A 27946-nucleotide genomic window follows, 5' to 3' on the forward strand; every position below is an offset into this window, starting at 1 on the left:
CTGCATTGGCAAGCAGGTTCTTTACCGCTAGTGCCTCCTGGGAAGCCCAGTAAAGATGGTGCCTCTATGGAAATACACTTTAAGGTGGAAGTACAATCACTTATTTAATTGGAAATGTGTTTCCCTGATAGCTCACAGGTAAAGAGTCCACCTGCCAAGCAAGAGATGTGGGTTCAATCATGGGGTCAGGAAGATCCCCTGGAGAAGGAAATGGTAACCCACCCCAGTATTCTTGCCTAGGAATGCCCATACACAGAAGAGCATGGCTGGCTACAGTCCATGGGGTCATGAAAGAGTCAAACACAACTTAGCAACTAAAGAACAATGACTGGAAAAAGGTTTATAAGGTTGCTTAGGATGGGGTAAGTTGTAAATTAGTGATGTGGAAAACAAGAAAAGGCTTTATTGTTTATAGTTGTTGTAACATGTGAATAGTTTATTAGCCTTAGGAAAATAAGGAATTTACACCCAGTAGAACTTTTGAGTAAACAAAAAATATACTTATCTCAAATTTAATGTGATTGAAACAAGACTCATGGTAGGTGAGTCCTGTACACATTTCTTGGCCCTTAAAGGAAGCTAGGAGGGACCCAAAGCCAGGTCCCTACAGATGTCAGGTACAGCTATTTTTCGGGGCTTGGGGGGCCAGTCTCCCAGAGAAAACTTTTTCACCTAGCTGAACTCATTTTCAATGAACTTGTAGGGCAACAAAAATATTATTAACTCATAAAATAAACTCACATGAAACCAATAAACCAACATCATTCACTTGAGTGCCAAGTAGAAAGCTCTTATTGCATTTTAAAACTCAACACATATTTGTACCTTATTAACATATATCCTATATGCAGGTCAGGAAGCAACAGTTAGAACTGGACATGGAACAATAGACTGGTTCCAAATAGGAAAAGGAGTACGTCAAGGCTGTATATTGTCACCCTGCTTATTTAACCTAGATGCAGAGTACCTCATGAGAAACGCTGGGCTGGAAGAAGCACAAGCTGGAATCAAGATTGCCGGGAGAAATATCAATAACCTCAGATATGCAGATGACACCACCCTTATAGCAGAAAGTGAAGAGGAACTAAAAAGCCTCTTGATGAAAGTGCAAGAGGAGAGTGAAAAAGTTGACTTAAAGCTCAACATTCAGAAAACTAAGATCATGGCATCTGGTCCCATCACTTCATGGCAAATAGATGGGGAAACAGTGGAAACAGTGTCAGACTTTATTTTGGGGGGCTCCAAAATCACTGCAGATGGTGACAGCAGCTATGAAATTAAAAGACGCTTACTCCTTGGAAGGAAAGTTATGACCAACCTAGATAGTATATTTAAAAGCAGAGACATTCCTTTGTCAACAAAGGTTCCTCTAGTCAAGGCTATGGTTTTTACAGTGGTCATGGATGAATGTGAGAGTTGGGCTGTGAAGAAAGCTGAGTGCTGAAAAATTGATGCTTTTGAACTGCGGTATTGGAGAAAACTCTTGAGAGTCCTTTGGACTGCAAGGAGATCCAACCAGTCCATCCTAAAGGAGATCAGTCCTGGGTGTTCATTTGAAGGGCTGATGTTGAAGCTGAAACTCCAGTACTTTGGCCACCTCATGCGAAGAGTTAACTCAGTGGCAAAGACCCTGATGCTGGGAGGGATTGGGGGCAGGAGGAGAAGAGGACGACAGAAGATGAGATGGCTGGATGGCATCACCGACTGGATGGACATGAGTTTGAGTAAACTCCGGGAGTTGGTGATGGACAGGGAGGTCTGGCGTGCTGCGATTCATGGGGTCGCAGGGAGTCGGACACGACTGAGCGACTAAACTGAACTGAACAAATATCCATTCCATGAAAAAGTATTTGGAGTACGGATTAATTCATAAACAATGCTTCTCTAGAAAACAAAACCAAACCTTGTATACAAAACAAACCGTGCTTCCCTGGTGGCTCACCGGTAAGGAATCCGCCAGTCAACGCAGGTGACATGTGTTAGATCCCTGGTCAGGGAAAATCCCACAAATGCCCAGCAACTAAACCCATGGTCCACAACTATTGAGCCTGTACTGTAGTGTCAGGGAGTCGCAACTACTGAAGCCCTGGAGCCCTAGAGCCTGTGACTCCTGCAACAAGAGAAGCCATGAAGTGAGAAATCTGACCATTAGAACTAGAAAAGTAGTACCCCCTCGCAGTAAGAAAGGCCTAGCACAACCCGAAATAAACAAACAAGAACCTAATATACGGCACAGGGAACTATATTCTATACCTTGTAACAAGCTATAACGTAAAATAATTTGAAAAAGAATATATATAACTGAACCCCTGTGCTATACACCTGAAACACCTAAAAAAATTTTAAAGAAGACACAGACAAAACCTGTAACTTTTTTTTAAAACCGGCTTAGTATTATCTGTTTTACTCCCAAGCACTTTAAAAATTTCGGATTGTGGGTAGGAATAAGGGCGGGGAAATGCACTGGTTCTGGTCCCGGGGCAAAGGTTTCTTACAGTTACTTATAGATTACACTGTTTTTTATTTTGGACGTGGCTCAAGATTACATGTGACCACAGCGCCCGAAAACGCCGGAGGGAAACCTTTTCACCCGGCGAAGCGACGGACGCGGGGAGCAAATTGGCCCGGTGAAGGCGGGGGGACGACAGTAAGGCCCATTAGGGAGCCGCCCAGGGTCTACCGCCCAGATTACCTACTTCGCCCCGAGGGAACTGGTCTTCAGGGCCCGGGGCAAAGCGACCCCAGCCCCCGGCCGCCCAGAGCCACGTGCGTCGGGCGCCCCGCCCCTCGCTCACAGCCGGCCGAGCGAGGCGCAAGCCAGTTGCGAGTCACAGAGGCCTGGTGCGCGCCCCGCCCCTGTGCCCGTAGCGAGGGCCGCCGCGGCCCGGGAGCCGGGGAATCGCCCTGTTCGCCCTCTTTTCCCCTCGGCTGGCCGCTGGGGCGGGGCCGGCCCTCAAGCAGGGCGGCACCGAGGCGGGCTCGTCAGTCACCCACCGCGGGCGGCGGCCTGGCTAGGTCTGGAGCCGGTGAGTAGCCACGTCACGCTCCTCCGGGAGGCCCCGCCCCCGCTCCGTCCTCTCGGACCGCCCCCTTTCCCGGCCCCGCCTCCGCCCCCCGCGAGCAGTTACCGGCTGTGGTAGCGCGCGCCTCTCCGACGCTGCTAGAGGTCTTCAAGCCCCGGTTTGCGGCGCTTCTGCCTCAGCCCGCGCCGGCTGAGGGCTCGCGGCTCCGGCTGCGAAGCCCGGCGCGTGTTGGCAGACTCGGGGCTAGCGCCGCTGAGGCAGGCTGGGTCGACGGGCGGTTAGCGCCCCGTTCGACGCGGGGAGGGGCGGCACGCCGAGAGCTGCACGGCCTCCTCACCCGACGCGGGCGGCCGTGGCGACGGCGGCCGGGTTCTCGGGTTCTCTTCCTCAGACCGGAGCCAGTCGGTGTCCCGGCGGAGCGACGGGCAGCCGGGCTCCCTTGCCCCGGGCCCCCCCTGGCTGGGGCGGCTGGGGCAGGGGGACCATGTCTGCTCGCGCTCCAGTGCCCGCCGCTCACCCTCGGGAGGAGCCTCCCGCGGCAGCAGCTGAGAGGGAGTCGCTGGCGGCCGCGGCGAGCCGGCAGGCCGAGCAGCTACCCCCGCTCGAACGGGAGGGCAAGGAGGCGGCGAGGGAGGAGAGGGCCGCGACCGCCACCAGCGCGGGGGCGCGGGGTGAGCCGTCGCCGGCGCCGGTGCTGGGACACAGCGTGCCTCAGGCGGCCGTGCCTGTGAAGCCCCTGGCGCTGCACCTGGCGCACAAGGCGCGCGGGCCAGGGGGACCCTTCGGCGGGGAGCCGCCGCGACCGCTGCCGCCGGCCGAGAACGCCCGGGAGGAGGAGGCTGCGGCGGCCAGCTCGGAGGAAAAGCAGCAGCCGCCGCCACCGCCGAAGGAGAATCCCTGGACCAGAAAGCCTCCCCAGCACCTGTCCCCCGCCGGGACAGGGCCGCTGCCGTTGCCCCCACTGGAAACCTTGGAGGCAGGTCTGTGGCTCCTCTGCGGTGGGCACCGGGAGGGTGTGTGCAGGGGCGACTCGTGGCGACCAAGGCTCCGCGGGGCTGGGGGAGGGGCAGGGGCAGGGGCAGGGCTCCTTGCCCTGTCAGTCCGAGGTGTTTCGTTCCAAGGTGTCATTCATTTTGCCTATTTACATAAATGGAGATCTGGGAAGGGAGCGACAGGAAGAGGTGGGACCTCGGGTTCTCCTTGACTAGTGGGGGCACGGCGTGGGCAATGGAGCTGAGCCACTCGGCTGGCACTGCCTCAGTTTTGTCTTGCCCCCACGTGGTAGTGAATTGGGAAAGCTGACAAGAGGTAGATGTTCAATTCATCCTACAGAAGTTTCTGTAGACTTTTTGAGAAGAGGTGAAGCAAGTCGGACGGGGGATTTATTTATAAATGGAAACGCAGTTGAGAATTTTTTATTATGAAATACTTGATAAGCTGAGAATTGGCAGGGTTTTCAAAACAGTGCTAAGTAGTCACATTAAAAATGAGACTCTGTACTATAGTTGTTGGTAAAAAGTTTTGAGTTCATAATTGTGGTGGAAAATTGTTGAAATAGGGTAGTTGACCTGAGAGTGAATTGCTCATTAGGTGAATAGTAGTCATAGTAGTCTTGTGTTTCAACGGTGAAGAATCCTTCTGCCGATGTAGGGTATGCCTGTTGGATCCCTGGGTAGGAACGATCCCCTGGAGAAGGAAATGACAACCCACTCCACTATGCTTGCCTGGGAAATCTCATGAACAGAGGAGCCTCATTGGCTGCATTCTATGGGTCACAAAGAGTCCGACACGATTTAGCGACTCTACAACATTCAGTTACCTCTCCTTCCTAGAGGAGGTAAGATGTGTCGCTGAATTTGATGCTGACCAATGCCGTATGTTCCCTAGAGATTTATTTTGGTTATAACAACTTCAGGTTTGTTTTTTTTAAGTTAAATAGATATCCTAAATAAAACGAAGACAAACTAGTTTTGCTCTTTAATTAAGTTGTAGTAAGTTAAACTTTTCATATAGAAATTACAGCTGTTTACTTACAAGTGTTTGCTTTTCTTAAAGGTTAACAGTGAAACAGGGAAAATTCAAGCGTGTTTACAGGGTTGTGAGGATCAAATGAGACTAAGGAATGGTCAAATATAAGGTGATTGTTATAGACACATATTGCAGCTATAGTAACATTTCTTCTAAGGAACTCCAATAGAGTGAGATAAGTGTTAGTTGGTTTGCACAGTAATAATCATTTTTTAGTGTTGCAGAACAGTATAACTTTAAACAAATAGTTATTTTACATCTGAGGTTTGATGGTCTTTAAATTATCATTTGATAAATCTTACACAGAAAAATCTACTCACAATTTTTGCTCTAAATTTAAATTTGCAACCATTCTCTCCTAGCTGCAAAGCTCTGTTTACCACTGTTACTAACTGAAGAGAACAAAAGTCTTAAATTGAAAACTTTAGGGAATCTTAATGTCTGTCTCACCTCCCTACTCTGAGACTTAACACACATTATACATTATAGTCAGTGATCTACCAAAAAAAAAAAAACCAAACCTTGATTGTACAATTAATTTGACAGGTTTTAAGACTCAAATTTTAATTGGAGATTACCTTGTGAAAATATTTAGCAATTTAATATATTTAGCCTGCAGGTGCATTCAATAGGGACCTTAATCTTTGTTGCAGATTAAGCATCTGGTGATGAACCAGGTGTGGTTCATAGGGACTTTAATTTTGCTGATGTTTCTCTGTAGGCAACATTTCTGTTCTTGGAATCTATTTCTATACCTGCAGGAATACTGTTCTTTATACTTGGAGTGCTGTAGTAACTTTATAGTCTATCCCCAACACTGACTCTGTACTTCTACACAACTTCTATTCGTAATTGAAAAACTCTGTCTAGGTAACTTAGACAAGAGTTTGTGGAGTAGAAATGCACAACTTGAGTTCTAGACCAGACTGGCTACTACCTAGCTAGTTGACTTTTGGCAAGATTTCTGGGCCTTGTAAATGAATGAAGCAGATGTATTTTCTTTCATTTCTTAATACCAGAGGACTGTCTATAACTTAGATCTGCCCTTCCTATTTTCCGAAGTAAATTTGCAACCTTAAGAGTAATGATATAGGAGCAGACGCCCTTTAGGGTTCAGAGTTCAGAATAGGTGCAAACTAGGGACAGAATAGGTGCAAACTAGGGAAGTGTTAAATTAATACAATAATCTTTTTTGTTGGAAGCCTATGTGATTTATCCTATAAACCAGGATATTCATGAGAGGGAAAGAGAATATTAATTATGGTGTAATATGAGAATTAATTTTTTAATTAATTTTTCCTAGCCAAACCAGGACTTACTGTCACTCACTTAATGAAGTACCAGAATTCCATCCACCATAAAAATTTTGGCAGAAAGTTTACTACCAGAGATAGAAACATGGGAAATGTAGGGAAGTATTTCTGGACTTGTAGTCATGAATTTTTTGTTAGAACCTGGAGTTGTAACTGAATTGCAAGTGAGGAATTCTTCAGCCCTGTGACACATTTTCCTCCGCTTTGGGGATAGTTCTGGCTTGTGTATTGGTGTTTTTGGTAATCCAGATAAGACCCTCTTTTCAGCCAAAGCCCGGCCCACAAGAGAACCTAGAATAGTATCACTGCAGTCTTAAATTCTCATCAGGAGACTAGAAAGAATTGTTCCCTGATCCATGTTTAAATAATTTTACTTATTTTGAAGACCTTTACGAAGGTCAAAGTATGGGATTTATGAGTCACCTACCTTGTACCCATGGTTACAATTTGCATGTTAAAAATCAGCTTTCTAAATTTAATTTTTATGCACAGAAATATTGATTTTGGGACTTGCCTGGTGGCCTAGTTGTTAGGATTTGGCTCTTTCACTGCAGAGGCCCTGGTTCGATCCCTGGTTGGGGAACTAATCCTTCATGCTGAGAGGTTGGGTCACAATACAAAAAGTTTTTTCTTTTTCATGTTTAGTCTTCTTGACCCCATCAACCTTTTCTCCAAGTGTGTTTCCCAGAAATCTTAAATAAGCTTACTGCAAACGTAATAACGTTTTACTTAAATTATATAAATTATACATAAATATGTTTTTATAAACACAGAATTTTGCTGTTCCCTTCAAAAAAAAGAATAGTCATGTTACCAGTTTATTGAATATCCTTTCAGTCCTTTCTGTGAAAGTATTTTCAAATACAGTGTTTTGTATGTGCATTTAGACTATTCTCAATTTAAAATTTTGCCTGATCCTTTATTTTTCTTTACAGTGAGTTTTTTTTTTTAAATTATATTAATACTAGTTTCAGGTATGTGATTCAGATTTGCATATACATATTGTGGACTTCCCTGGTGGCTTAGTGGTAAATAATCCACCAATCAAGGCAGGGGATGCGGGTTTGATCCCTGGATCAAGAAAATCCAGATGGTGCTAGTGGTGAAGAACCTGCCTCCAATGCAGGAGACTTAAGAGGCACAGGTTCCATCCCTGGGTAGGGAAGATCACCTGGAGAAGGAAATGGCAACCCACTGCAGTATTCTTGCCTGGAGAATCTCATGGACAGAGGAGCCTGGTGGGCTACAGTCCATAGGGTCCCACAGAGTTGGACATGACTGAAGTGACTTAGCATGCATGCAGAGAAGGAAAAGGCAACCCACTCCAGTATTCTTGCCTGGAAAATCCCATGGACAAAACTGCCTGTCAGGTTACAGTCCATGGGGTTGCAAAAGAGTCGGACACGAATTAGCAACTAAACAACAACATTGCAAATGATTATCATATGTTTAGTTAACTACCATCTACATACTTTTTATAAAATTTTTTTCTTGTGATAGTTGATGCTTTTTAGTCTAAACTTTAAAAAATTGCAAAGAAGTGGTCTATAAATATAACTGATGTAGCCAGTTTAGCCATTTACCTATTAATCAACATCCTGGTTGTTTCAAACATCTTTATGCATTTCTCTTATATATATGTCTGATTTACTCTAGGATAGCTACATGGAATTGTTAGATCACAGTGTATTTGTTGACAGGTTGTTCTCTAAAGTGACTACAGATTGATAGTCTCAATTTTAGAGTCTGAGAAGTAAGTAGGCTTTTTTACACATTTTTTAAGGCACTCATTTACTGTAATAAAATGGCATTTGATGACATTTCTTCTTTAAATATAATAAAACCATGTGATTAATGATTGATAACTGTCAATGCCTTTTCTTAATTAAAACTTTGCTAAAGATTATGGTCATGAAAATTAGAGCAAACTCACCTATCATGTTGCATTTTTTTGTTCTCACTATCCAAACTTTTCAAATGAATTGTTTTCTTATCAGGACTGACTTGTTTCCTTATAGATTAAAATATTACAGTAATACTCAAAGTTGTATTTTGGCTCACCAGTGATTGAAAAATGGATATGTGAAGATCACATACTTGTTTATGTATATATGCTTGGAGACATGTATATATATGTGTGTATGTTGTATATATACACACACACATATATATACTTGGAGCTTAAATTTCTTAGGCTTCATCTGTCTGAAAAAAATTTTTTTAATAAAGTTTCTGTATTTCTAAGTTTTTAGGTTGGCTTTCTTTTTTAGTCTTAGATTTTTTTCTAATGACATACTGGGAGAGCAGTTTCCTCCATTTTGTTTGGAGCATGGGAAAATGAAAATATTTTCTTGGCCTTGTTTTACCTCTTCTATATGTGTGTGTAAAATTATATGTAGAATCTGGTGTATTAATACATACAGGTTTGTCTTATTTCTTAAATTTTGCATTATTTTTAATAAATATACCAATAATATAACCCCTATATTCAATAATATAGTAGTTATATATTTATTTTTTGGCTATGCCACACAGCTTGTGGGATCTCAGTTTTCTGGAACAGTCACGGCAGTCAAAGCCATGAATCCTAACCATTAGGCTACCAGGGAACTCCCTAGAGGTTATTTATTTAAATACAGTTATCTAGGGAACTTCCTAGAGGTTATTTGTTTTAATGAAGTCTGGTGGATCTTCCATCCCAGGGATCAAACTCATGTTTCCTGTGTCTCCTTCTTTGGCAGCCAGATTCTTTACCACTGAGCCACCTAGGAAGCCCTTTATCTGCTACGATGAACATATTTTTTTTGGCTGTGCTGCTCACCCAGCAGGATCTTAGTTTCCAGACCAGGGGTTAAACCCATGTCCCCTGCAGTGAAAGCATGGAGTCTTAACCACTAGCCCGCCAGAAATTCCTACACTGAAAATTTTATACAGACATCTTTGTATCTTGTCTTAATTCTCAGATAATTTCTAAGAAATTGAACTTTTTCATTAAAATATATATGCATTTTATTAATTTAATTTTTTAAAACTTTATTGGATTCCAGTTGATTTACAATGTTGTGTTAGTTTCAGGTGTACCTCACAGTGATTCAGAATGTATATTCATTCTTTTTCAGATTATTTTTTCATATAGGTTATCATAGAACATTGAGTAGAGTTCCCAGTGCTATACAGTAGGTCCTTGTTGGTTATCTTTTAAAAGGGTATATATATATATATATAATTAGTAGTATTACTTTTTTGCCACATGGCTTGGGGGTTTTATTTAGTTCCCCCACCAGAGATTGAACCCAGGACCTTGGCAGTGAGAGCAGAGTCCTAACCACTGGATTGGCAGGACATTCCAAAAATAGTATATACATTTTAAATGTCAGGTTACCCTTGAAAGATTCTACTACTTCATATTCATTCCAACAGCATGAGAGAAATGTCCATTTATACAGGCTTGCCAACACTTGGCGTTTTCTTTTTTGTCAGAATGATAGGTGAAAATTGTTTTCACTTAAATTTCTTAGTGCCATTTCGTGTTTGACCACTGCTATTTCATTTTTGAATCATGTTTATCTTTTATTCAAATTTGTTTTTTTAAAGCTCATATCATTCTTTTAACTGAAGAAAGAGTGGGTTGATGAGGTGGTCTAAGAGGAGAACAAAGGACTTCCTTATGTTGAACTTGGAATTAGACAAATGTATTCACAGTTGGTTTTGCACAACTGCATGTTCCCTTTCTGCCTCTGTTGGGTAGTCTGCCCTGTGTGGTTGACAGCATGAAGGAGCAGACCAGAATGCTTACTTTTTGTGGACAGCTAGCTCCCAAAGGAAAGAGGGGAAAGGTGCTGGCTTTGCAAGTCAGTTCTTTTCCTAAACTCATTAATCAGGAAACATTGTTTCTGTGGGAACAATTGGTACTTGGGAACAGGAATGTTCCAGGATAGTCTTCATTTTAAAAAAGTAAAGTAACTATAAGTGCCATTTGGTAACCAGTATTAAGAAATCCCTCTTTCCTATCGAGTATCCAACCACAGTGGCCAGCATAATTTGTCAAATATCTTTTGGTGAAAATAAATTACCATATTGGTAAACTATAAATATCCAAATTACAGTGTGTACTTAAAGATACTCTTATCAATAAAATGTCAGAATTATAGAGGTCACAGACTTAAATGTGATCTATTTCTCCATTTATTACCCGAGGAAGAGTTAAAGTTGAGAGATTAAAATTTAAACAAAAGAATTGGTTGAAATAAAAATCTCTCTTCCTTTTATTTTTATATGTGTGAAGAAATAAAGATCAATATTATCCCTCCCTGGCTGCCCTGCATGGCTTGCGGAATCTTTTGTTCCCAAACTACAGTTTGAACTCAGGCCTCTGGCAGTTAGAGAACTGTGTGCTAACCACTGAATCGCCAGGGAGTTACCTCCAACATTTTTTTTTTTTTTAATTAAAGTATAGTTGATTTACAATATTGGGTTACCTCCCCAATTTCTTTTAGCCAGAGGTTATAATCAGTGTCTGTGTAGGGTATGGCACCATGTTGATTTTTAAATCAAAAAGATTGTTAACTTATGTTCAGATATTTTTGCTTGTAAATAACTTACTTGTCATTTAATGCTGAAGTTTAAAAGTTTATGTGGTCAGAATAATTTTTAAATTTCTGACCTTAATTTTGTGATTATTAATGTCTGCTTGATTTGTAATAAAATTTACTTTTGTGGCCTATCCCTAATTACTTCCCATTACATCAAACAGTTTGTGTAAGGCTGTGTTTTGTAACCACCAGGCAATAATTACTTGACTTAGCAATATTTTGGGATGTGTTTTTATTTGGCTGAGGGAAAAGTCTTTCAAATGTTTGATACTGTGTAACTTTCATAAAATACATGTGCTATTTATAGAATATACCTTAGTCAAATTCCAGATAATATTTGGACAAATACCGTTTTGTTAGATTAGATTTTTTTCTTGCCTCCATTTTTGTCCTACCCGTGCATATTTTGTTCTGCATCTCATTTTTCTTAATGAAGTATTTATCTCTATGCTTATTTATATGCATGTATACCTTTCCCTGTAGTAGTTTCTGTAGACTTTTTAAGAAGAGGTGAAGCAAGTTGGAGAAGGGGGATTTATTTATAAATAGAAGTGCAATTGTGAATTTTTTATTATGAAATAATTGATAAGCTAAAATTTTTCAGGGTTCTCAAAACAGTGCTAAGTAGTCATATTAAAAATGAAACTGTACTGTAGTTGCTACTGAAAAGTTTTGAGTTCATAATTGTGGTAGAAAATTGTTGAAACAGGATAGTTGGACCTGAGAGTGTGTTGCTCATTAGGTTAATAATAGTCTTGTGGTTCAATGGTAAAGAATCCTTCTGCCAATGTAGGGTATGCTGTTTGGATCCCTGGGTCGGAAAGCTCCCCAGTGACAACCCACTCCAGTATTCTTGCCTGGGAAAATCCCATGAACAGAAGAGCCTGATTGCCTGTAATCCATGGGTTGCAGACAGTCGAACACGACTTAGTGACTACACAGTACACTTCCCTGGTGGCTCAGATGGTAAAGAATCTGCCTGCAGTGCAGGAGACCCAGGTTTGATCCCTGAGTAGGGAAGATTCCCTGGAGAAGGGAATGGCTACCCTTGCTTGGAGAATTCCATGGACAGAGGAGCCTGGCGAGCTACAGCCTATGGGGTTCCAAAGAGTTGGGCATGACGGAGTGACTGACATTTACTTACACATTTACTTGTGTCCCTAAAGTATAAGGAAGTGTAGAGCAAATAGCCATGTACTCACTATCTGCTTTAGAAATAGAATTTCTACAGTATTCACGCTCCTTGTGTGCCCATCCCTGGGAATGTCGTCATCCTTCATCCAGCTTCCTTTCTTAATATCTTATTTGAATTTTTCTGGTTTTAATTTAAAAATCATTTTATTTTACTCTGAATTGGTCATTGCCATGATTTATCGGATTCATGGTTTACTAAATTATTGTGTTTTTTATTTATTTGACTTTAATATTTACTTTAGGGCATGTTTAACTAGATAATCATCGTGCTAGATAGAAAGACATTTTAAAGCTTCATTTGGAGACTATTATTATCAATCATTGTGTTCTTATTCAAGACAGGGACAGGTGATGATACTGTGATAGTCTTACACATGCTTTTACAGAAGTCTGTTTTATTTTTTATGGCTTGATTCTACAGACAAGCTATTTTGGTTTTTCCAAAGACAAATTGAAGTCTTCTGACTTATTTTCTGGATGCTTCTTGATGTATGTGAATATATTATATATACAAATAAATGTATTAGATATAGTATATGGCTTCCCTGGTGGCTCAGTGGTAAAGAATCCACCTGCCAATGCAGGAGTTGTGGGCTTGATCCCTGGGTTGGGAAGATCCCCTGGAGAAGGAAATGGCAACCCATTCCATTATTCTTGCCTGGGAAACCACATGGACAGAGGAGCCTGGAGGGCTACAGTCCATGGGGCTGCAAAGAGTCAGACACTATTTAGCGATTAAAGAGCAATGACATATATAATACAGATAGAAAAATATATCCCATTGGGAATTGATTCACCAACTTTACAAAAATGTGTTATATTTCTAATTTTTCCATGTTACACCTGTTAGTGAAAGGACTGGTCTGTCAGTTCAGTAAGCTGTTAATATTTCTTCTTCTTTATTTGAACACTGAAGACAACTTTCAGCCCATGTTTGAAATGTGGTTGATTTCTTGTTAGGAATTTGAGTCTTAGAACTTTGCATTTTGTTGAAAATAATGACTACATTGACTTACTGAAATTGATTTGATTGTTATTTTATCAAATATTAAGTGATACGATTGTAAAAAACAGTTCTTTGTATTTTTTTTTTTTTAGAGCTCAGTTCCCCCCAAATTATAAAAGCAGGAAAACTCAAGACAAAGAAATCCAATAAGGTATACTTGATAATAAATAATTTTTGACTATTCTGAAAGGAACTCCTCAGATTACTGTGTATTTTTCTCTTCTGTCATTGATGTTTGATGTTAATATACTAGAGAATTGTAGCCTTTATCCAGATCTCCATATGCATATGTTATCCTGCGTCTATCAGTTTAGTCAAAGTTGTTAATTGTGCCAGAAGTTGGATTAAAAGACCAAACCATTCTTTCTGGGTTCTGTTGTTTGGAGAAGGTTTTGGTTTAATTTGGCAAATGCCTACATAAAAATGAATGTAGATGATTTTAAAAGTTGCATTTACTTTTAGAAAAATCTTTTTCTATTTAGAAAATTCCTAATTTGCATAACACTTCTCTTATTACTTCTTAGGCTAGTGATTTCAGCGATATGGCAAACTGGCCAACACCAAGTGAATTAGTGAACACTGAAGTGAGTATTCTTTTAAGACCTTTTTTTAAATAAAGGGAAAGTATTCTCATTTCACATGCAGACTTTATTTTACTTCAAATTTAGAGAATCACATTGATAAAATATCCATTTTCCGAATACTTTGATTTCTTTCATCACATTGCCTTCATCTGGTTGTATTCTCAGGACCATATATTTGGAAAGGATGGGGTACTGTGATGTCAACTTCATGTAATGCCAACAAATAGATTATTTTTTAATATAGTATGTCTAATTGAAGCCCATTTTGTGTTTCAAAATTTGTTCTATAGATGTTTAAGTAAATTTTTTTCAATGTGTTGAAGTCTTAAGTCTTTATATACACATACATATATATGCATATAACATATCAAAAGATTTTTTAAAACAGTTTTAGGTTTTTATGTTTGCTTTATTTATTTATTTATGACAGTGCTGGGTCTTTGTGCTGCTCTTGGGCTTTCTCTAGTTGTGGTGAGCAGGGGAAAACCATAGGCTCAGCAGTTGTGGTGCACAGGCTTAGTTGACCCCAGGCCTGAGGAATCTTCCCGGACCAGGAATTAAACCCATACCTTCTGCATTGGCAGGTGATTCTTAACCACTGGACCTCCAGGGAAGTCTCAGTAAATGGATTTCTAATTTAACTATGAAAGAAGTTCTAAAAATATATTCTGAAATAGTCTGTCAAAAGGCTTTTTAGGGACTTCCCTAGCTGTCCAGGGGTTAAGACCATGCTTCCACTGGAGGGGGCATGGGTTCAATCCCTGGTTGGGGAACTAAGATCCCACATATCGGAGCCACAGCCAAATAAAAAAATAATAACAATAAATAAAAAGGATTTTCTTTTTAAAGACGTAGTGTCTGTGGTCATCTGGTTCCATGGTTTCATTTGACACTGTACATTTTGTTGTATTTTGTGCAGTAATATTGGAGTATAGTTTAGTATATATGAAACAACTTAATTGATGTATAAACAACATAACAACCGTATATGAAGGGTACAGTCTGATATACTTTGACCTGTGAAACTTTCTCCACAAACAGGATAATGAACTTGATTTGTAATTCTTCCCTGTCATGTCCTTCACCACACCATTATCCCAACCACTGTTAAGGTCTACTTAGTTAATTTGCCTTTTCTCCAGCTTTTAAAAAAATTTTTATTGGAGTATAGTTGATATACAATGCATTTCCTACAGTTTTATATAAGGGAGTTATACAGCATGTACTATTTTTTTGCCCCCGACTTTCATTTAGCTTCATTATTTTGAGATTTATTTATGTTATATATATGAGTAGTTTGTTCTTATTTATTGGGTAATAGTCAATTGATGGATATAATGCTGTCCATTCACCTACTGGTGAGCATTTGTGTTGACTTCAGTTTTGTGACTGTTAGGAATAAGGCTACTATATAAATATTTGTATACAAAATATGCATGGATATGTGCTTTTATTTTTCCTGGGAGTAGAATAAGTGGATTTTATGGTAGCTATTTAAAATTTTAAACTACCAAACTTTTTATTCCACCAGCAACATATGAGAATTCTAATTGCTCTATATTCTCACTAATACTTGACATGGTCAGTCTTAATTTTAATCAGTCTAGTAGGTGTGTGACGGTATCACATTGTAGTTTTACTTTGCACTTTTCTATTGATGTCAAACACATTTTCATGTACATTTGCCATCAGTATATCTTTTTGGTGAAATGTCTGTTTAACCCTTGCCCACTTTTTGATTGTTTTCTTGTTGCTGCATTTTAGAGTTCATTATATATCTTAGATACAAGTCCTTTTATCAGATACTTAGTAAATATTTTCTCCTTGTCTTTCGCTTGACTTTTCTCTGAACAATGTCTTTTGTAGTTTTTTATTTTTGATAAAAGTTGCCATTTGTTTTACGATATGTAGTTAAGATATTACCACAAATGTGGGGATATTGTTTGAGAAAATGTTCATGAAAATTTAACTCTGTAAAACCTTTTGCAGTGTCAGAGTGTCATCAGTCAAGGAAATAAGAAGCCACAAAATAGAAAAGAAAGAGAAGACAAGGTTGAAAAGAGAAGTGTTAACAATGAAAACAGAGAAAACCGGGAAACAAAATTAGATGGTCCTGGTGAAAATGTCAGTGAGGATGAGGCTCAGTTAAGTAATCAACGAAAAAGAGGTTAGTTTGTTTATACCTTCATTTTGATTTTAAGTATTTAAAGAGAGCTATAGTAATGAAGAATCATATTTAATCAGTAGATTCCTGGTAGTCACCAGTGAGTAGTTTGGATGTCTTCACAACTGAGTGACTGAGTGCACACACAAACACAGCACACGTTTATCTTTAAAACAAGGAGTTTGTTGTTATTAGTCACTAAGTTGTGTCTGACTCTTTTGTGACCCCATGGACTGTAGCCTGCCAGGCTCCTCTGTCCATGAGATTTCCCAGGCAAGAATACTGAAGTGGGTTGCCATTTCCTTCTCAACCCAGGTAAATGTTCCCAAACCAGGGATCAAACCTGCATCTCTTGTGTCTCCTACACTGGCAGGTGGATTCTTTATCACCAGAGAAGCCTAAAACAAGGGCTTATTTGTCCCCAAAGAATCTCACTGATACTCATTAGAATTTAGAATATAGACTTTAGAGAACTTTTAGATTCTTTCGTATTCCGTTTTCCTTATCTGTCCATAGTTTGCCATATTTGTAGGAAATTAATACACTAATATTCTCTTAATTAATTTGGTAGTTTTTCCTTTGCCCATGAATCTTTTTTTGTTGTAGTCGAAAATTGTATTGGGCAGAAATCTGAACATTTTGAAACCTTAACTGTGCAATCCATGAATAGGTAATCTTCAGATTTCGCTATACTATAGCTGTTAATTACATTATCATTTAGTCAACAAGAAATATCAAATTGCTTACATCTCTGAAGAAGTTAGGAAAATACAAAGATTTATCAAATGCAGTTAGATTTGCAGTTAAAGTTCATTTTGAGAAAGCTCAGTAGTAGTTATGCTGGATAAATTAAAATTTGAGCCAGTTATTTTAAACTAAGTGTTTTGAATCAGTATTCAAACAATTATCAGGTGTACCCTGTTCTAAAGCCTAAGTATCAAGTATTAGATGAGAGTAGTGTGTACACTTAATATTTTTTTATAACTTCTTTGTCAGAATTAAATTGAAGAGTGTGCATTTCACTTAAAAGCAAAAGAATTCCAGTTATACTCTATCATTGTCTTTTCACTTGAGCTTTAGAAATTTTGCAATTTTCATTTGGTAAAATTTAGACTCCCTTCACAATTGCAAAGCTTTCATGTAAATTGTACATTGTCTTTAAGTGATTTTATTTTGTTTTCTTCAAGCTAATAAGCACAGATGGGTACCACTCCACTTAGAAGATGTAAGACCAGAGAGTCAAGAAAGACCCGGGTCCCGGAATAGCTCAAGATGTCAACTTGAAGCAAATAAATCATCACATAACAATAGGAGAAATGACACACGAAGTAAGTAACATTTTAAGAGAAAAATGACTTAATTTAGCCTTAATGCTTATTATTTTAATAACCATGTATACGATATAAAGTATTTGAGAGTAAGTTGCAGATATTGTGCCCCTTATTCAGGGTTAAAGTGTATATATCATAGGAACAGTAACACAGTCTGTCTGTCCACAGACAGAATTTCTCAATAATGCCCTTTGCAGTTTTTCTGTCTTTTCCAGAATCTAACCTGTGATCACACATTGCTTTTACTTGTCTTCTCTTTCATCTCTGTTAGTTTGAAATAGTTCTTCTGCTTTTGTCTTTTCATGATCATCTTTTTCTGAAGGACATAGGACAGTTATGTGTCTATGCCATACCTCACTTTGGGTTTTCTGATGTTTCCTCCTGATTGGGTTATGAGTTTTTGGCAAGAATACTGCAAAGATTAAATGGTTTTCTTTCAAGTGTGTAGCTTGAAAATACATATAATATTGGTGTATCTTATTATTGGTGATACTAACTTTCAGCACTTGGTTAAGGTGAGGTACTCCAGGTTTCTTTATGATAAAGATACTCTTTTTTCCCTTGGTGATTAATATGTAATTTGTGGTCAGAGACTTTAAGAATGTGAGAATACCCATTTTTTCATCAGAGTTTTCATATGAACTTTAGTTTCCACTGATGATTTTTATTCTTACATGACTGAGGTATTAACCATGATGGCTATAAATGCTAATTTAGCTATTACAACATTCCTTACTGGCATTCCACTGTAAGGAACAACTCCCTGTTATTATTGGTGTGGACTAAAGTCTTCTCATATTTTCACCTGTTGAAATCATTACCATGATTGTTTAATTTTAATGATCAAATTGTCCCAGAGTTGGCTCTTGGGAGCCTCTTATGTATGTTTCTGGATCCTTTAAAAAGTCAACTTTACTGAACTAATAATCAAAGAAACTACATTGAAATTATTATCAAGTCCCTAATCACGAGTCTACCTTCTATCAGATTTTATTTACCTTTTCAGAATAAATTTAACTATACAATATAAATTATATCCTCTTATATTTTTTTTTGCTCAGTATAATGATTTTCATCTTCATCAGTATTGTTCCATATATCAGTAATTTCTACCTCTTTATTACATAACAGTTTTCTGTTGAATGGATATACTCATTTATCCATTCATCTGTTCATAGATATTTGGCACGTTTCTAGTTTTTGGCTGTTATGACTAATGCTGCCATCAACATTTGTATACAAGCTTTTCTGTGGGCATATGTCTTTGTTTCCCTGGTAAACATCTAGGAGGGGATTGCTAGGTGGTATGGTAAAATGTGTGTATGTATACACACACACACATGTATATACACTTACACAGATACACACACACACACACACACACACATAGACATAAATATATTTGGTGCACCACACAACGTAGTCTTAGTTCACTGATCAGAGATTGAACCTGTGCCCTTGGCAGTGAAAGTGCAGAGTCCTAACCACTGGACCACCAGGGAATTCCCTGAGCATTTGCTTTTATAGTTTTCTACTGAAATCTTTTTATTTTGTTTTTTATTTTAAAAATATTTAGTTTCGACTGTGCTGAATCTTGATTGCGTGAGTTTACTTCAGCTGTGGTGGGGGGTGGTTCTCTGTAGTTGTGGCACATGGGCTTCTCAGTGCGGTGACTTCTCTTGATGTGGATCATGGGCCCTACAGGCCCAGTACTGGTGGTGCACAGGTTTAGTTGCTCCACAGCATGTGGAGACTTACACCAAACTGGGGATCAAACCTGTGTCCTCTGCATTGGCCAGTGCATTCTTTACTGACCCACCAGGGAAGCCCCTTCTACTGAGTCTGATAATTTTTTAGGCATGTTGTCCCATGAAAGCATTGTACAGTAAATACCTGTCTAATTACCATCTAGATTTAGTAATTTGGTTATCTTTAATTCATCCATCTGCTGAATCATCTGAAAGTAACTTCCAGATATTATGACACTTGAGCACTGATGTCCCAAGAAAATGCAGCATCCAAGAAAATCAACACTAATTCCCTTGTATCATCTTGAGTCTAGTTAATATTTACTCAATTGTCCACAAAATATGACTTATATAACATTATAAATCTTGCTACTGGTATTTAGTGAGTAGAAAATAAGGATAACACGAAAACATCCTACAGTACTCGGACAGCCCCCACACTAAAAAGTTATCTGATTCAAAAATGTCAATCATGCCATGGGTGAGAAACCCTGGTGTCTAGGGTATACAAACCTTTACATTTATTTCATTATTTCAGTTGTTTCTCAAAATTGAAATGTATTTGTTTTTACTCTGGCATTATAAAAAAGTTCTATCTTCTCTATCTTGGTCAATGTTTGATATTATAGGACCTTAAAATATTTTTCACACTGGTACAGATTAGAAAATACTCTTTGATTGTCTTAACTTGCATTTCTGAAGGCCAGTGACACTGAGCATCGTTTTTTTATTGTCTCTTTGCATTTCCTTGTTTGCCTTTCCAATCTTTTAATGATTTTTTCCATCTAAGTCGCTGTATGTGTGGGAATGTGCATGTGCTTAAGATATATTTGTCTGAGTTCTATATGTATGAAGGATGTAATTTGTGTACAATAATTTGTGTACAGTCAGAAGCACAAGCTTCTGATATCTTCTCTCAGTTTTTCTGTTTTCATTTCCTTTTTTCTTAAAAAAGGAAAAAATCTTTCACTTAAATAGAAATATTGTTTCCTTCAAAAATTCCTATTTCTGAAAATAAGTTGTTAGGGTGAAAATAAGTTGTTTTTTTTTTCTTTTGGAGTTTTGTATAGTATAAAACTCAGTTACCTTGGAACTTCCTGAATTTTTAACAGTACAGTTTTAGCAAAGGATCTCATTATCTTTGTAGTATGTTATTTTACTTATTAGAATATCTTCTAATAAGATATTATTATAATTATTATATCAAAGGATGAGATGGTTGGATGGCGTCACTGACTCAGTGGACAGGAGTTTGAGGAAACTCCCGGAGATAGTGATGGAAACCTGATGTGCTACAGTTCACAGGGTTGGAAAGAGTCAGACATGACTTAGCGACTGAACAACAGCAACATAAAATGTCTTTTATGCAAAGAAAGTTTGACACACTCCTATGTAATCTCTTCAGTTTCTATCTTTCTGAAGAATGACCAGTTACTAATAACTGGTTACAAAGTCGGGAGGGGTGGTTACCACATTTTTATAAGATAAGATGTTAATCATAGTTGCAAACTGGAATGTATAAAAATGTTTTTATTTTAAAAAAGGTTGGAGGCGTGAAAGAGAAAAGAGAGACGATCAAGATGAAGTTTCCAGCGTGAGAAGTGAGGGTGGTAATATCCGAGGCTCCTTTAGAGGCCGAGGACGAGGAAGAGGCCGGGGCAGAGGAAATCCTCGATGTAAGACATGATTTTTGTTTTGTTAAATTAGATGAATGATGAAAAATGTACAAATCCTCTGTTTTTCCCACTATACCATATAGTGTTTCAACTGAGTTTTTGACTGATAATAAAGATGGTTTTGTATTTGTTAGCCCTTGAGAAACTTCACTTTGAATTTTTCTTTATAGTAACTGTTCTTTTTTTTTTTTTCAATCTGTGATCATTTTTCTTTCTTTACTACTTCAAGTGACCTTTGATTATTCATATGGTTATCGAGAACATGGTGAAAGGACTGATCAACCATTTCAAACAGAACTTAATACCAGTATGATGTATTACTATGATGATGGTACAGGCGTACAGGTGTATCCTGTGGAAGAAGCATTGCTTAAAGAGTATATTAAGCGCCAAATGTAAGTCATCAGAGATTGAACAGATGCGGTAGGAAAATCTGTTATAATGTCAAAGTTTAACATCATTGATAATGAATATAACACATTTTTCTAAGCTGTTTATTAGTAAAATTAGGATTTTAATAGTATTTTATATTTTATTTCTAGGAAATGTTAGTAAAGTATATAAAGTATTTTAAAAAATTTATATTGGTTCATGTTGTTGTTTATATGACTCCTTTCTCTACTGCGGTATTTCTCTGCTTACAAGGATATTAGTGAAAAAAGCATAATGTGAATGATTAAATATAAGAATTTAAAAAGTGAAGTATTAGTTGCTCAGTCGTGTCTGACTCTATTGCCCACCAGGCTCCTCCGTCCATGGGCTTCTCCAGGCAAGAATATTAGAGTGGGTTGCTGTTACCTTTTCCAGGGGATCTTTCTAACCCAGGGATGGAACCTGGGTCTCCTGCATTGCAGACAGATTCTTAACTCTCTGAGGCCACTGAGGCTCAGCCACTGAGGAAACGAGTGTATATATTTAAAATTGAGCAAGTGAAATTTAGCTAATTTGCAAATAAATGTTTATATTAAAATTTGCAGATGAACATAAATGGCAAAAAATGGTTGCTGTCTTCTGACTTTCTTCACAGTTGGTTTCAGAATTCTGATTGTTTTTTAACTTTTAAGTTCTCTGTGACACATTAAAAGGAGACTACCTAATAATCTTTTTTAGTTTAGACTTTTTATAATAGTTGCTTTCTGAATATTGAAGTTGATGTTAGGGGAATATTGTTTGTTCTATTATGTTTAAGCAAGAAAAAATAATAACCCTCTGTGTATTAGTATTGTGTAGGATGTTTTGCATGTTTATATAGTGATTTGCATATGTGTATCTAATTTGTTAAAATTTTAATCTTTTTTTTTATTCTTATAAAGGGAAGGGAAAGGCTATTTTTGAAAGGACATAGCAGTTTTAAAATATCTACCTTTATTTTAAAAAAGAAAATGAACCTTGGCTCATTACTAGAAAATAATTTTTTCATCAGCATCAGCCAGCCATCTTCCTTGGATGCCATCATGATGGATTTGATTGGCTTACAATATGAAGCAACTTGTTTATTTTTTTCTTGCTTCTTTTGTTACAGTTGATGAAAACACTGAAGAAAAGGGCCTTTTTATGGGCAGAAAGTGCCTGGCATGTGGCTATCAACTTCAAATTATTATTCCTTTTTATTTGTTCATGTGTTTGGTTTGATAACTCTTGCTACCAGGTCCCTTCTGAGACCTGACAGTGGACAGGCAACTCCATGTCAGGATAACTGGCCTTCCAATGTGCTCATACAGGTGAGGGAGGAGAACAGCTACTTTAGTGTTGACAAATTCCTGATCATGCAGTGTAGAATCCAGAGCTTCAAGGTAGGACATGATAATGTCCCCTAGGACAGTGAACAAAATGTCAGACACAGCACCGGGCATGGCTTCTTTTCTTGTCATTGTTTAGCAGTAAAGCTTTCGGCAGGTATTAGAGCACCAACTTTAGAGTGGCTACTGTTATCATTCTCTGATTAGTGCACATCTAGATTTGAGAAGTCATGCTTTTGACTTTGTGTCTTTAAGGTTTTGCATACATATACAGGCTTATTCATTCATTAGTGTTTAGATTTTTCTCTTTGAGAAGTTCCTGAAAAGCTTCTTGTACTTGTGGAATATTATGCTAAATATTTTTGAAGAGGCTTAACTGTATCATAGATGTTTGAGTCCTTAAAATAATATTAACTGAAAATGTGTATTAACTATGTGGATAGCCTCTTGGCATTCAGATATAAGTATGTTTGCAGCCCATTAAAAGTTTTAAAAAGTGTATACTATAAGTAATGGTGATTTATGAGTTTATTTAGGTACTGTGTTTTTCAGAGTACTATATTAAAAAAAAAATTAATGGTTCAGAGAAGTTTTTTAATCCAAGAACATTTTTAACTTATGGTTAAATCAGATGTCTTAATGTCTGAAAATTTTCAAATTTAAACATATGTATTATGTGCCCACCACATGCCAGGCACTGTGAAAAGGCTTTTGAGGTGTAACAAAAATCAGAATGTTCATTTCTTCAAGACTTAGATTTTTTTTCTTAATTTTCTTCAGTGTTTAAAGAGAGTAAATGATTTACTTAGTGTTACTGAGATGTTAGTTGTATTTCACTGACCTAAAGGAGCTTTGTACTTTGATAGTTGGAAAATATCAGAGTAAAAAAACAACTTGGGTATTTACATTTCTAAAACGAGATTTTTTTTTCCCCACCCAGTGAAAGGTAGCTCAAAGCCAGCTTTCATTTATAGGTAATTACTTCTTCAAAATTAAGAATTTTTTTGTTTTGTTTTTCAAAATTAAGAATTTGACCTAAATACTTCAAGGGTATCTTTAGTCACCCAGTTGCCACCCTTTGAAAACTTGCTTTGTGATTTGGATATAGTGTAGGGTTGTGAAACTGTAAGCCATATCATTTGATGTCATGTATTTCTTTTGTATTATTCTTTTCTATATTTCCCCTCTTTTATCCTCTTATTTTGTTTCTCTAGAATCTTGTTGTCATTTTTTAAAAATATGCAAGCTGTAATTTAAACAAGTGTTTCTGAAATGTCATTATTATATGTATTCTTCATATTATCTTTATATGTTGGAACTTGTTGATCCCACAGCTTGTTCATTTACACCTCCCTCTCTGCTTTCCTAGAGAGACAATTAAGGTGCGAAAGTTTGCTTCTATAGTTTTTCACCTATGTGTATACCTCATGGTGTTATAGATGTTCTTTATTTAGCTTTATTCTGTTCACTTTTAATGTCTTTTATAGTTTTGCCTCTCAAAGGGGAGGTTGAGGGTCTTGAATCATTCAAATATAAAATTGAGTGTGTGCATCTGTGTCCATGTATTCACTCAGCTTTTACTAAACATTGTGCTGTATGCTAGAGTTTGTACATATTAAACAATGTCATTACTGTACCAGCTTAGAAAACACAGCAAACTAATCTGCTCTGTAAACTTGATAAAAACTGCTTCTAATATACCATTATTTTCAGTGATGGGAAAAAGTTGGAAGGCAGTCTGTTGACATGTTTAACTTTGTTAGTGTTTAAATGAAGCAAGTTAATGTGACATTGTCTTTTTTTATATAATTTATTTTTTTTATTGAAGGATAATTGCTTTACAGAATTGTGGTGTTTTCTGTCAAACCTCAACATGACTCAATCATAGGTATACATATATCCCCTCCCTTTTGAACCTGTCTCCTGCTGCATCCCACCCCTCTGAATTGGTATAGAGCCCCAGTTTGAATTTCCTGAGCCATATAGCAAATTCCCGTTGGCTATCTATTTTACATATGGTTAATGTGGCTTTGAAATGAAAATTTCACTTAATTAACTCATTAGAAAGTTAACTATTGAACTGTTTTAAAGAATAACACTCTTTAATTGTTTATACTTAGGTAAAGTTGATCTAAGTAGAAGTTAGTTTTGGGGAAGATAGTATTCTAAATTTCTTTGTACTTGTGTAAGAGAATTTACTATCAGTAGGGTTTACAACTGTTTATATTTATCCTATGCTACAGTAAATGTGTATAATGTTACAATAAATCAAAATAGTTTTATAGCAGTTGATGTCTTAAGCAATAGACATTTTTATTTCCAGTTGAATAAATTGATGAAATTTATATTTACTTCTTTTTCTTTTTAGTGAGTATTACTTCAGTATAGAAAATTTGGAACGGGATTTCTTTCTTAGGAGAAAGATGGACGAGCAAGGTTTCTTGCCTATTTCCCTGATTGCTGGTTTCCACCGTGTTCAGGCTCTCACTACAAACCTTAATCTCATTTTGGAGGTAATTATTCATATACGGAACAGTCTGTACTTTCAGTTATGCTGTGAACCTAAAACTGCTCTAAAACAAGTCTATTAAATAATGTTAAGAAAAAAGCAAAAACATTCTTCCCTGGTAGCAGAGCTGAAAGAATTGGCCTGCAATGCAGGAGACCCTGGTTCAGTTCCTGATTTGGAAGATCCCCTGGAGAAGGGGTAGGCTACCCACTCCAATATTCTTGGGCTTCTCTGGTGGCTCAGATGGTAAAGAATCCGCCTGGAATTCGGGAGACCTGGGTTCGATCCCTGGATTGGGATCCCCTGGAGGAGGGCATGGTAACTCACTCCAGTATTCTTACTTGGAGAATCCCCATGGACAGAGGAATTATAGCCTTATAGGGTTTCAGAGTTGGACACAACTGAGTGACTAAGCACAGCACAGTAACCTAAGACTTTTGAGACTGTATTTCAAGGCTTTTTTTGGTCATTTTATAAAATCCAAATAAATGTCTAACCTTGGAAACCCCTCAAAGGATTACTAACGTTTCCACCTGTTTTTAACTTGATCCTTCTTGGATGGGTTGAACCCCAAAACAAACTTAAACATTCTTGGTTATTCTTGGTCCTTTAGTATTTAGGTTGCTGTAAAAGAGCTTGTATTCTCATCATTAAAATTTTGAGAAATTTTCTTGTATACCGAGGGCTAATTTAAAATAGTTATTCCAGTTGTGTTCTTAAAGCTTTTATTAAATCTCTTGTCTGTTTTGTTGTAGAAATGGTTTCAGCATTTTTGGTTTTCCCTTCCCTACATATATACATAATATTCGCCCTTTTTGCTATATAGGTTTCTGAATTTTGGCATTCTTACACACTTGTGCCACCTGTGTAGCCAATCTTTTTCCTCATACATAACCCCTTGGGAACCACTGATCTGATTTTTTTTTTGGTCCTTCTAGTTTTGCCTTTTCTAGACTATCATGTAAATAAATTATACATCATTAGTTTGTAGCTTTTTGTTTCTGATTTCTTTGACCTAGCATAGTGCTTTGGAGATTCATTCTTGTTGTTTCATGTATCAGTAGTTTGTTCTTATTGTTGACTGGTGTTTCATAGTAAGGATGCACTACAGTTCACTTGTTGATAGACATATAGATTGTTTCTGGTTTTAGGAGATTATGAATAAAGCATAGATCTAAATATATTGAGGATTGTGATTGCTGGAATGTGTGATAAGTGTATGTTTAACTATAGGAAGTTGCCAACCAATTGTCCAAATGGATTTAACCATTTTTCATGCCACCATTTTGTATGAGATTTCCATTTGCTCCTTGGCCTCATCAGCACATGGTATTCTCAGCTTTTTGAATAATGGATAAGTTTGTTATTATGGTTTTACTTTGCATTTCCCTAGTGACTAATGATGTGGGGCATCTTTTTATGTGTTTATTTGCCATTGTTGTTGTTTATTGTTCGGTCACGAAATCATGTCTGACTCTTTGCGACCCCATGAACTGCAGCACACCAAGCTTCCCTTTCCTTCACTATCTCCTGGAGTTTGCTCAAACTTATGTCAGTTGAGTCAGCGATGCCATCCAACGTCTGTTGCTCCTTTCTCCTCTTGGCCTCAGTGTTTCCCAGCATCAAGGTCTTTTCCAGTGAGTCAGCTTTTCACATGAGGTGGCCAAAATATTGAAGCTTTCAGCATCAGTATCAGTAGTTGCCATTGGTGTACTTTGTTGAAATATCTACTCAAATTGTTGCCCATTTTTACTGAGAATGTTTATTTTCTAAATAATTGAGTTGTTAGATTTTATTATTCTGGGTGTAAGTCCTTTAAGCATATTTTAGAGATACTTTTTTCCTGTCTTTGGCACATCTTTTAATTTTCTTAAGGCTGCTTTGGACACATGTGGTCCAGGTTTTAAAAACCAGCTTTGGGAAAGTTCAGGTTTTCAAAACACTATAAACTATTTTTAAAAGAACTTTAAAAATAAATAACTTTGTTATTTTTATGTGATTAATGATTCTTTGTTTTGAACTTACTTCAGACAATGACATTATTGTATTTATTTTTTTATAGATGCTATTTTTTATAGAAGCTGTTTCAGTAAAGTTTTTGTATACTTTAATTTTAAGAAAACTTAGGTTTTTTTTTCTTGCACAGTTTATTCTTGGAGGAAACTATTATGATTATGTTCATAGTAGAATGAGCTTATTAACCACTAACATTGCCTAAGCTATAGCAAAGATCTATATTGTGCAATGCACTATATATATATATATATATATATATATATATATATATATATGCTGTGCAGGAGTCACATGAGACACGGGTTTGATCCCTGAGTCGGGAGGATTCCCCTGGAGAAGGAAATGGCAATCCACCCCACTTCTTGCCTGGAAAATTCCATGGACAGAGGAGCCTGGCAGGGCTACAGTCTGTGAGGTCGCAAAGAGTCAGACTCGACTGAGCATGCTCAGATCTCTAAGCAAGCTCTAGCTCCGCTGTCATTTTCAATGATGTTATCAATTTGTTCTGGTCTTCGTACCTCTGTAAGAATCTGGTTGTAATTCACTGCATCCTTTTTTTGGTCTGTTCATATTCCCATTAAGTCCTTAATTTTTATATCACTGATTGTCTACTTCTATTATAAAACAGCAGTAGGGAAGGGATATTTTAAAAAGAATTTTTGCATTACTATTATGGTTAGCATTATTAATACAGAGTGGCTGATTTACAGTAAGAAATAAAACTTTTGAAACAGAAACACATAAGCATAGTGATTTAGAACAGCATAGGTCTGTATTCACTTAACATTCATTATGTACCTGCCATTTATTACAGTAGGAAAGATGTCTTTTTTTGTCCTTTAGGAAGGTAGGGCTTCATTAGGCTTTGCAGTGTAAACATACTGATTTAGAGCATGGACTTGAGGACCTGCATACATATCCTTATAGCTCTGGACTTCAAGCACTTCAGGTAGTGTTTTGAGACTTCTGTAAAGTGTAAATTGTTACAATACATACTTCATGGGGTTGTTAAGGGTATGAAAT

At 37.6% G+C, this 27946-nt stretch overlaps 1 protein-coding gene across 3 annotated transcripts in view; it reads left to right on the forward strand.

The window, feature by feature from the left end:
• The first annotated feature begins 3121 nt into the window (after positions 1–3121).
• LARP1B (La ribonucleoprotein 1B) overlaps positions 3122–27946 on the forward strand; it is a 130435-nt gene continuing 105610 nt past the window's right edge. For all 3 annotated transcript variants that reach the window (XM_065903918.1, XM_065903919.1, XM_065903920.1), the window contains exons 1-8: positions 3122–4003; positions 13249–13307; positions 13681–13740; positions 15730–15907; positions 17092–17232; positions 20528–20659; positions 20889–21054; positions 24767–24911. In XM_065903918.1, the coding sequence (XP_065759990.1) occupies positions 3508–4003; positions 13249–13307; positions 13681–13740; positions 15730–15907; positions 17092–17232; positions 20528–20659; positions 20889–21054; positions 24767–24911 (1377 nt within the window). In that variant the 5' untranslated portion in view covers positions 3122–3507. The remainder of the gene's footprint in view (positions 4004–13248; positions 13308–13680; positions 13741–15729; positions 15908–17091; positions 17233–20527; positions 20660–20888; positions 21055–24766; positions 24912–27946) is intronic.

The sequence above is a fragment of the Muntiacus reevesi genome, chromosome 13 (assembly GCF_963930625.1).
Source record: "Muntiacus reevesi chromosome 13, mMunRee1.1, whole genome shotgun sequence".
Lineage (NCBI taxonomy): Eukaryota > Metazoa > Chordata > Mammalia > Artiodactyla > Cervidae > Muntiacus > Muntiacus reevesi.